At 38.6% G+C, this 10785-nt stretch overlaps 1 protein-coding gene across 1 annotated transcript; it reads right to left on the bottom strand.

The window, feature by feature from the left end:
* Window positions 1-1894: 1894 nt before the first annotated feature.
* Window positions 1895-4908, bottom strand: utp11 (UTP11 small subunit processome component). Its single transcript, XM_079344423.1, has 8 exons — window positions 4658-4908; window positions 4156-4217; window positions 3927-4029; window positions 3597-3716; window positions 2716-2809; window positions 2473-2603; window positions 2191-2301; window positions 1895-2046 (listed from the first exon to the last, which is right to left on the bottom strand). The coding sequence occupies exons 1-8, from the start codon at window positions 4715-4717 to the stop codon at window positions 1963-1965; spliced, it is 765 nt and encodes a 254-aa protein (XP_079200549.1). The 5' UTR covers window positions 4718-4908; the 3' UTR covers window positions 1895-1962.
* Between the last annotated feature and the right edge of the window lie 5877 nt (window positions 4909-10785).

Raw genomic sequence — 10785 nt, 5'->3', positions numbered from 1 at the left:
GCTATGGAAGCTGGAACATCCTGTGGACAGCAAAAAGAAAACAACATCATCAAGGTTCGAATCGGTACTCGCAGTATCATGGCAGTTGAAGCATTTTGGCTCTCCCAAGACAGAACGTGAAAGAGGCGAGAAGATAACAGACGAGACAAAAACTGTGTGCAAATATTGCAACAAGACAGAGAATTTCACAAATGGCACGACCAACATGATGCAGCATTTAATCGACACCACAGCGAGAAGCTCCAATCACCTGCAGATTCTCTCAAAATAAATGGTGAGAAAATTGAATTGTGCACTCAGTATCGTGAGTTGAGTGAATCGTGACATCCCTACACAGAAAGTAATGTACTCTTAACAAAGACTCAAATCAAGCAGTTCAGCTTCCAAGTCTTGATAATCTGCATGCTAGCTTACATTCACAACACCATGAATTTCATCTGACTTACCAGGAAAACCAAACAGAACAGGTAAAGCATCAATAACATTAGTTTTACCTCTGCTGATATAACTATGAATTGTCTAAATACAGTATGTCTTGTATTGACACTGATTTCATGAAGTATTGGCTACCTAATATCCTTTGAAAATCTTTTCACATCAATAAAATAACTCAGACTTACACACAACTAACAAGAATGAGCTCATTTTCTCTCTGTGGTCTTTGAACAGATGTATTGTTGCTTAAGCACAGCTAAAAGTAATCATTCAGTTAATAGTAGGTCATTTTAATCAAGGTGACTTAAGTAAACAAGAATCAAAACTTTGATTATTATAGGCAATGATTACTTACTGACATCTTAATCATACTTAATGTAGCAGCAGGTGTGAAGGTGTTGGTTTGTATTTAGTGTTGCAACAAAGATTCTTTTTCAGTGGATCTGGGGACTAGATAAACCTGTGACTGCATCACACAACACTATCCAGCCTCACAGACACCTGCATTTAAACATGTAGGCCCTTTCTGGGTTATTTCCCCTACGATTTTCAAATAAGGGTTAGTGCAAGTTTTATGATTCTCAAAAATGTGCAGGATGTTACCTGAAAGTTAAAGATTTTGTGACTTTTACTTTTCCAGAGTAAAAAAACAAAACTGTTTTAGACCGGCTCTAACAAGGTACAGTTTCCAGTTACCTTTTTCCAAAAGCTGATGCACAACCGAATGCCAAATCATGAGAAATGTGGTTTGGTGATGGGATGCATCCTTATTTCCTGAATGACAAACAAAGAAAACCTGACTGTCAGTGAATCGCTTGCTTCAAGCCGTGTGGAACTGGGGCATGCCAAAGTTGTGTCCTCCAAATTCTGACAGAAGGAAAATACTTTTTTTTTTTTTTACGTTTTTGGAGAAGCTTTTGAAATGGAACATCAGTGTGCTATGAAATGTTTGAAATGGCAATGAAGGGCTCAGCTTCTCAATACTTCGCAATCCAGAGAGATGTCTTTGCAACTTATAACAGCAAACATTGGCAATCTGACATTAATCACAAGCGCACTTTAAACTCTGATATTTGGGGTCATATAAATCCACATATTGCCTATTTTATGTAATAGTTCCAGCTCCTTGAATCCCAACAGATTTTCCCTCGATACCCTGATGAAGAACACAGATGCCCTCTAGTGGAACAAGAGCAAAGTACAATCACACGTCCTCAATATCAGTGAGTCTTGCTTCTCTCTCATCTGACACCAATCTTTCAATTTTGTTGGAAATAAACTTGAGGAACATGAAATACAAATACTCATCCATCCCAATGACAAGTTTTTAGCCAAGAATTCGCATAACTATGTGTATTTTTCAGATCTTTATTTGAAAGAAACAAAAATCTTAGATAAATATTTACAAAACCACAAAGCAGCATCAATATCTCAGGGAAAGAAACAGCTTGAAGTGTTGAAACAGCCCATGATTTCACCAATGTCTCTTCACAAAGTTTTTGATTTCCTCTCAGAATATCTCCCCGCTCAGCGTTTCCTCTTGGCTTCAAACTTGTAGATCGCTGCCCCGTTTGGCGTCTCCTTTTTTACCTTCACTTTCTTGATCTTGTCCTGGTGGGAGAGAGTTGAAAAAAATGAACACCTCAGTGCTTATTTGAAAGTTAAAACTAAACAAGGATCAGTGACGACTACAAACGTGTATCTGAAATAAAAATCATTGTTGGATTTGAAGGGCTTCTCCTTAAATATCCACACCTGTAGGTCCTTGCGGGTCTGAATCTTCTGGCTGATTACAAACATTTTCTTTTCTCTGTCGATCCTCTGAGCAAGAACCTTATACTGGTGCTTCCTCTGCTTGGCCAGTTTCTGCAGTAAGAGTGATGCACATAAATCATCAGTGGGTGAAGATGAGTCTTAAATGAAACCTCTGTGTCACTGAAATGTGAATAAACCACTTTTTTTTTTTTTCTTTTTTTTTTACATTTAGACTTTTCAATTCAGAGCTACTTCAACACAACTTTAAATATGAGCACAGACCATCACACTGTGAGGATGTTCAGCTGCCTGGATGACTGTTGTCTCCAGCGTTTGCAGAGTGGGTCTGTTGTAAACTCTGTCCACCAGCTCAGGAGGCGTGTTCAGGTGCTCCGCCAGGTCGAATGACTCCACTGAGGAGACAAAGTCAAAATGTCATGAAGCGTTCAGTGTGCCTATCAAAACAATTGACGAAACGTGTATACATTCATGCACTGTTTTTTATTATTATTATTATTTGTTTACCTTCTTTCTTGTTTTGGACAAAAAACACGTGTTTGTTTTTCTGTTTGCTGTCAGCATCCAGAAGATGGAGCTCTCCCTTTAACCTCTCGATTTTCTGAAATAAATAATTAAAAAAAGATCAAGATGGAAGATTGGTAGCGGTCTAAAAAAAACCCTGAAAATTCAACACAAACTGTGAGCAACAGTTTGAGTAAAAACTTTAGCCTCTGGTACTAAAGGTAAATCACAACCTTATCTAAAACCAGAATGGTTTGATTTTGGCAAATATTCTGCTCTTAGCAAAGGAAACTACTTTTACTACAGACAGAAAGTTACAACTCAGACGAGCGGTGTGTTGCTGTGTTATGGACTGAGCACTGAGTTTGACCGCTATTGTGGGCCAACAACAAAAATAATAACTGAATTACTCTGGCGTTGACATAATTTGACTGTTGGCGCATCTGAAAGTGATGTTTCAAACTTTACTTCAGAACAAGCATCTTTTTCTTTTTTTACTTTATGCACATTACATTTTATTTGTGTTATTTATTTGGAAAATGTATTATTTATTTGGTGACTGAGTGTTGCATTGTTGTCAAGTAGAGGGTTTTAAAGAACATCACTTCGCCTTGGTCAACTGTGGTTGTTTTAGAGTACCTATCAAATAAAGTTGGATTGAATAGAAAGCTTGCCATGACTTAGACTATCATTAAATGTAATATAACTAAATGTACCATCAGTAATCATTTCAGTTCAATACAAGTTTTAAGGCTAAATGTGCAGCTGTTGGAGAGCATGATGCCTTAGTGAAGAGTTGTTATACACCAAAACTACAAGATGAGCTGTTCTCAAAGCATGATTAAATACAGAACATGTTTTTTTTTTTTTTAATTTAAATTTACCTTGGCCTCTGCAACTCTTTTCATCTCTACATATTTGATATCCTGCGTCCTCATCATTTTCTTCTGCTCCTCGGTCGCCTCCACCTCCTCCTTCTCTTTTTTTGCGACATGAACTCCATCCTGCAAACATTCAAAACAATCATGAATTCATATCACATGCTACAGAAACTGAGACTGGATAGATCACACTTTATTAATCCTCAGCAGAAAACTAAACAGCTACAGTAGCTGCCTTCACAGTAAAGAAAAACATAAGAACAAGATATAAAGAGTGAATGTGATGGATGACGTTGCTGGTTTATTTAGCTCTGTTGATGAAGCGTATCTCACCTGCAGCTTAGAGCTGATCATCTTAAAGTAAAACTCATCTGGGTTCTTGTCCAGAGCTTTCTTACGTAGAGCAGCAAGGGTGTTTTGTTTCTTGTGGTAATCTCTGCAAATTACAGGGAAACGGAAAATTCAGTGCATGACAAAAACACGTTCCTCAACCATGTTTGATGTTAGAAGAAGTTTGATTTGAAAAATAACAAAGTGTATGCTTTTACTTTGTCAAACTTACTCTGCACGGAGTTTGTAGTCTTTCTTCTTCTCAAGCAAACCCAGATTTTTCCTAAAACCAGGCTGATGGAACAAAATGACCGAGTTAACAGCAGATTTACAAGGGGTGTATAATGTATACGTTATATATGCTATTATTAACATGTTATTATGTTATATTATCACTGTAAAAGAGGACAATAATGTCTCCTTACTTAGCTTGGTGACCATGCATATCTGATCAATTCTGTACAAGGCAGCATTTCATAACAAGACAGCATCGGTTGAAGCTCAACACAGTTTTGTTTTTAAGATTTCTACCTCCTAAAAGTGACTTTGCTAAATGTTTCTTAATGCTGTGCTCATAATGTGATACCGTTGGGTCTTTTTAAATAGTGTAACAAAGAGCGAGGTATTTTGCCTGCTCCTCAATATATGAAGTATATTGAGAAAACATAGCACATTGATAGATATTAAGATTGATTTAGCATGCTAACAAGCTAGCATAACAGTGCCGTGCTCACCTGAGCCCTCTCATGGTGGTTCTTCTGCCGGGATTTCAACGCTTTCCTGAACGAAGACATTGTGAAAGCTGTCCTTGAGTTGGGACCTAATTGAGCAAAAACAGTCCAGTCAAAGCCTGTGTTTTTGGGAGGTTTTCTAACATGTGCTCACAGATAACACAGGTCTCGTACTGTTCCCTCTGAGGAAGCTGGACATGTGGCTTCCTGCTGCCTCCTTCAAACAACGTTGTGTTTCACTTCCGCAGATTCGCAACTCAACTGCTGAACTAAGTGAACAATTTCACAACAATAAATATACTATTTAACGACAAACTGTTTTTGACAAGAACCAAGTAAAAATGATTGTATTACTGGATATAATACATATAAATATCTTTTACACATAAAGGGTTGTACAGGGGCGTTGAAAACGATAGGGGGTGCTGTTGTACATCTTTTGTAAATGTAAATGAGAGCAGCAGCCTGTTGCACACATGCACAGCACATTAGTTTTGGGGACTCATATTCTATTTTGATGAGTCAGACTCCAGACTTGAGTTTTTGACAATTCATAATATGCTACATAATTATATAATTTCAGAATCAGAATTGGGTTGTATTGAATTTGCGGTGTTTTCTGAATGTGTGTGTTTTTTGCTTAAGTTTTGTTTTTCTGTATACTTTCAGCGCGTTTGTGTCCTTGTATTTGTTTCAGGAGTTTGCATTTGCTTGTGAATGTAAAGCATTTCTGAATATGCTGCACATTTTTCAAAATGTTTGTTGTTTCATCAGTTGTTGAGCGTTTGACCCCTACTGGCCACTGTATGAAACGCATCAAATATATCTCAAAACTCTTTCACTCACAATGAATAAGTTGCATCTGAATAAAGTACAAGTATGAATTGTTTTACTCCCACAGGTATCTAACAGACTATTAAAAATAAACACATAAATGTAATGTGCATCTGTGCAGCTTTTTCGCTTTCCATTTGAAGAAGAAATAAGAGCTTGAGGAACTCAGAAGATGAGCAGATCATCATTCCCTGCAGGGAAAAAGAATAATCACTTCCTGACATGATATTCAGGGTAGAGGGTAGACAAAGACAAAGCAATAATGGCACCAGTCGCTTAATCTCACCAGACTCTCAACTCTTGAGAAGCCAGCAACACAGAGAAAGATATTCCACTGAACAGACATTTTCCCCCCATGCACTGTAAAAAAAGGTAGTTGTTATAACTTTAAAAATCATTTGACTTCCTTTTGCTGCATTTAGCATATCCTACTAATGCAAATATGAAATTCAATAGGGAGTGGGAAGAAAAAAATACAAAGGCACACAACAAAAATAGAAGAATGTGGAAAACACAGGGAGAAACTCGAGGTTCATTAAACCTGCTCCCAACCAGGTTAGGTTTTCAGACTCAGTTACCATAGTAACTGCCTCTGAGGTAAAGTTTCCTCTCTCACTCCCTCTCTCTGCGAGTTAGGAGAGATCGTTTTTGTGAATGTGAATCAGTCTTCAAAGTTGGAAAACTTTCAATTAGTTGAAGTGACGTAAACTTATAATATTGAGTAAACACAACATTTTCAAAGACTTGAATTAAAACATACTTAATGTTATTGTGACTTTTTGTTTTTACAGTGTGGTAGCTTTCTGTCCTCCCCACCAACCGCGAGGAATTTGTTTTATATGTGTGAGATTTGTCCGGCATGTAGAATGTTTTGCGGGTGATTAGACCGATGAATGGGATCAGTGTTTCCACATTATGTCACTGGCTTGTTTATCAGTCTGATGGCTAATGACCCCGATTCCTGTGAAGGTTTTAGCCCAAGGCCCCAACAGATCCACTCACCCACTAACGTGTTTAACTAGGCAGACACAGAAGGCAGTCAGGATTTATGGGTAAAACGTCTGCATTCTGACTTACCCAACTCCTAGCTGTTTAATTCATTGGAGTATTTATCATTACAAGTGAAGTGCCTGGTGAGCCACTGCAAGGGTGAATACTACTTTGGAGATCAGCAGCCTGTATCAAGCTGATGCAAGAGCAAGACGACAAGAGGCGTGTGAGTACGTTCAAGGTCAGTAAAGGAGGAATGCCCTTGTGGAGCAGATGCAGCTCCATTTGGTTTTCTTATATGACCCCTTAAAAATAACACTGCTGACATGTTGTAAGACGGCTGCTGGACTGGGGCTGAGCTCAGGACTTTGGTATGTCTCCTCTGACCATGGTTGGTCCTCATCTGCAGCAAGCACCCAGGCTAGCCTGCAAGAGAGAATGTGCAAGAGTCAGAATCTTCTCCTCTTTGTCATTGTTCAGTTGCATGTCCTTAAATGAATACAGGGCAAAAAACAACATCAAATGAGGAGGTCAACTAGTAAAATACTTTTCTTTTTTTTTGTGGTGATTGAACTCAAATACACGTAATTATCTAAAGGCACTTGTACTTCACTCATTTTCAATTGTTGGCCACTGTTTTTCTGAGTGAGGGTTTGCATTTTTTTAAAGATCAATGTTGCAGTCACAGTAACACATATACTTATGACAAAGATTGTACAAATATGATACATCTATTTTTAAATATCACACAACAGGGGTGATTAGAAGGGTGTCAAGGGGTGGCATGATGCCCCCCTTGAAATCTTTTTGGCGACACCAAAATCCTAACCAATGATTGGCTTTTTGTCATGTCAGAGGTGGGGCTTAGGTTAAAAACCAATCATGCTGGCTGTGGTGCAACAGACTGCACATTTTCTTTGTTTTAACTGCACCACCATTTTGTTAATAACTTTAATTTATAACCCCCCCCCCCCCCCCCCCCCCGGACACACTCCTAACTGTCAAATAAGGGAGTCCCCACAAATAGACTGTAGTTGTGGTTACCATGGAGACACATTTTAGCTGTTTTTTCTTTTTACTTTAAATTTCAGAAGAGTCTTAAGTTGGTTAGTTTAAACAACTCAAAAATATGAAAACGCTTTGGTAAAATAAAATAAATAGTATTACATTTTTTATATACAGTCACCAAACAGTCTTTCCCAATGAGCATGTTAACTTTTTCTGTAATACAAACATATTGATCTATTATTTTCTAACTTCTGTTTACATAAGTTTTAATAACGTACATGAAGGACTCTGTTTCTGATAAATACTTAAGTTAGATTCAGGCATCTTTTGTGTCATTAAAGCATCTAATTCCTTCCACCACTTGTTACTGGACACGACCAGTTTTACCCCCAAATGTTCCCCTCTTCTTTACAGCCCCCTTGCAGTACAGTAGGTGCACTCCTGGGTGGGATTCTCACTCCAGTCACTTAACCACAAACCCTTGTAAAACCAAAATTGTCCACAATTAAGTGCAAATTTGGTTAATTATTTTCACTGCTTGAGTCCTTAAGTGTTATTGTAGCGTGACTTGTTTTAAACCCTAGACAATCGCAAAGGCTGAACAGGTCAGAAGTGGATGGAAATTATACGGGGGAAAGTATTCTTTAAGTGCTCTGTAAAAAAAAGGTCGTCAGCAATATCATCTCAAAGTTTTTTTAGGTGGCGTTTTTCTTTAGATAGCTGGTTTTAAGATCATCTCTCATTTTTCCAAAAACAGGTCAGGGGCAACAAGTAAAGTAAGTCAACCAAGGCTTCCTCTTCCCCAGCAACATTTTCCAGCCCCTCTCGGGGATTCCAAAGGGTTCCCTGTAGGCCAGATGGGACATATAATCTCTCCAGCAAGGTCTACCCGGAGTCTAATCCCAGTTTGGTTTGCCTGAAAGACTTCCAAAGGGAGTCGTCCAGGAGGCATCCTAATCAGATGCCTGAACCACCTTCGGATGCGTAGGACAAGTGGCTCTACTTCTAACACACCCCAAACGTCTGAGCTTCCCACCCGAGCTCTAACACTGAGCCCAGCCAACCTCCTGAGGAAACACATTAGGATACTTGTATCCACTCATGACCCGCTGACCTTCCTGAGTAAAACAAAGAGATGTGTTATGCAGAGGATTAAACAGCTGACATCAACCTATTTTAGAGAGAAGTCATGAGGCCATTTCTGCCGAGATGAATTGACAGGCATCTGTCCTCTAATTTGTTGAACAGTCTGACAGGACCACGCCTGAGAATGTGTAAAATTAGAATTTATAATTACAGGGTGTGTGGGGCAACTCAGGGGTCAGAGCAGTTTGAATAACACTCTTTCAATTGTCGCGGGACCCTAAATGATAAGAGTCACATGTGGGCAGTTCGGTTGAATAAAATAAACAAGTCCCTGTTTGATAAGAGAATTCATGTGAAACATTTAGCAACAGCATTGGTTTATCAAAAACACAACAAAACGCTCAAAGAAGCAAAGAATAACATTGATTTTAAACCGAGCTAATCAAAATTTCAAACAACATCTCAACATTAATTTATTTGTTTACTGTTTTAAATTGACTAAATGTACACAGATGTTAAAAGATTTCAGTATCAAAGCGCACAACTTTGGATTAAAGGTGCAACAATGTTATGGGATACATTACAAGAGATCAATGTAGTATGTAGCTTACTCTTACTCTCCTTACTCTTTGCAATGCGGCAATAATGGTTTAACCCCTGAATGCTGAACTATTGCTTTATAGTCAAATGGATGTCAGCGTTCCAATGACTGAGTTATTGACACTGAATGGTCACTTTATGTGAAAGATGTCAGTATGTTCAAGCTAAAGAGCAACATTTTCAAGACGATTTTAAAACGGATATGGTGACACTTGTGCCTACATCATGTAGCTATTAAGTAGGTTTACGGTGTTGAGAAAACATAAAGGGTTTTAACATTTTCAAAGACAACGCTCTGCTATCTCTTCCATAAAAACAAATTTGTGATTTGCTCCTTCACAGCGTGCTTTTCCCTGCACCTTTAGGCTGGGGATGTCCTGAAAACTTATCAACACTTTGGCCTGGCTGTGTGTGCATCATTAAATACGGACTGTGGATGACTAGTATACAGTCTTGTCATAAAATCTCATTGATTAATTGCTTTGGGGCTTTTGATGTCTTTATTAACTGTAGAAAGAACAGTGGATAGAGTTAGTGATGGGGGGAGAGAGAGAGAGAGAGAGAGAGAGAGAGAGAGAGAGAGAGAGAAAGGAATGACATGCCAGAAAGGAGTCACAGGTGGGATTGGAACCTGAGCCGCCCGCCAGGAGGACTATAGCCTCCATACATGGGGCCCCAACACTAACCACTAGATCACCGGTATCCCACATGGTCACTTTATTTATGTCAATGGTTTTTTTCAGTTTGAGGGGAGAGTTTTGAGTTTTGAGGAGTCATATGCTCCAGGCAAAGTGTAACACTTTGAATAATGTGAACCTGACAATGTGATGTCCGTGCTGATTTAATGCAGCTCTTCTGCAAGTTTAAAGAGGTTAGAAAGTGAATGAATGAATGTCTTGAAATTCTCTTACAAAATCTTAACATTTCTAAAAGTGTGAAAAAACAGTCAGATATTTTTCATTATCCTTTGTTCATCTCTTTCATTGCCTCATTTTCACCTGGGCCTTTAATCAAGGCTATCCTAAACACTTCTCAGCACTCTTCCATGGACAAGTCATTGTGGGCCCAGCGTAGAATACTTCTAGTAATGCTTCCTGCCTATAAAATCTCCTATTTGAGAAACTACAGGAGTGGTGTTTCACAGCAGATTAGGCTGAAAACTTCTGTGGAAAGTGGCTGTAAGCTGGAAACAGACTACCCCAAATACTTAATGTTAGCGGAAGCAGTAAAAACAAAGATATCAGTCATAATGTGTTTTCTTAGGGTGGGCACACACTGATTATCAGCAATGACTCAAATGATCAGATGTTATAATCCTTCAATGTACCGGCAGCCAGCTGTATCCAGGGTGAACGTCACTCCCACATGTTGAGTCATGATAAAATGAAACATCATGGAGAAAGGATCTACAGCGAAAAAAAAGGAAGTGAAGATTAACAGCATGCGAAGTAGGTCTTTACACTGTTTGGTGAAGCCATGACGGTTCAGCTAAGGTCACTAAAGAGCAAAGTTCTTTAACAATACAGAAAGACATGTGATACTGAAGCTTGAATGCAAATGTGCACTTTTTCACACATGTTCAAGATCACAAATGGGACACTAAATGATATCTT

This window comes from Symphodus melops, assembly GCF_947650265.1.
Source record: "Symphodus melops genome assembly, chromosome: 5".
Taxonomy (NCBI): Eukaryota; Metazoa; Chordata; class Actinopteri; order Labriformes; family Labridae; genus Symphodus; species Symphodus melops.
This window is presented reverse-complemented; position numbering and strand designations above follow the sequence as displayed.

Bases quoted from the DNA above. Each gene is read 5' to 3' on its own strand.
- utp11 (XM_079344423.1), bottom strand. From the start codon at position 4,717: ATGTCTTCGTTCAGGAAAGCGTTGAAATCCCGGCAGAAGAACCACCAT. The intron at 4,030-4,155 runs GTAAGTTTGACA...TGTAATTTGCAG, and splicing joins GACTACAAACTCCGTGCAGA to AGATTACCACAAGAAACAAA. The intron at 2,047-2,190 runs GTGTGGATATTT...CTCTCCCACCAG, and splicing joins AGACCCGCAAGGACCTACAG to GACAAGATCAAGAAAGTGAA.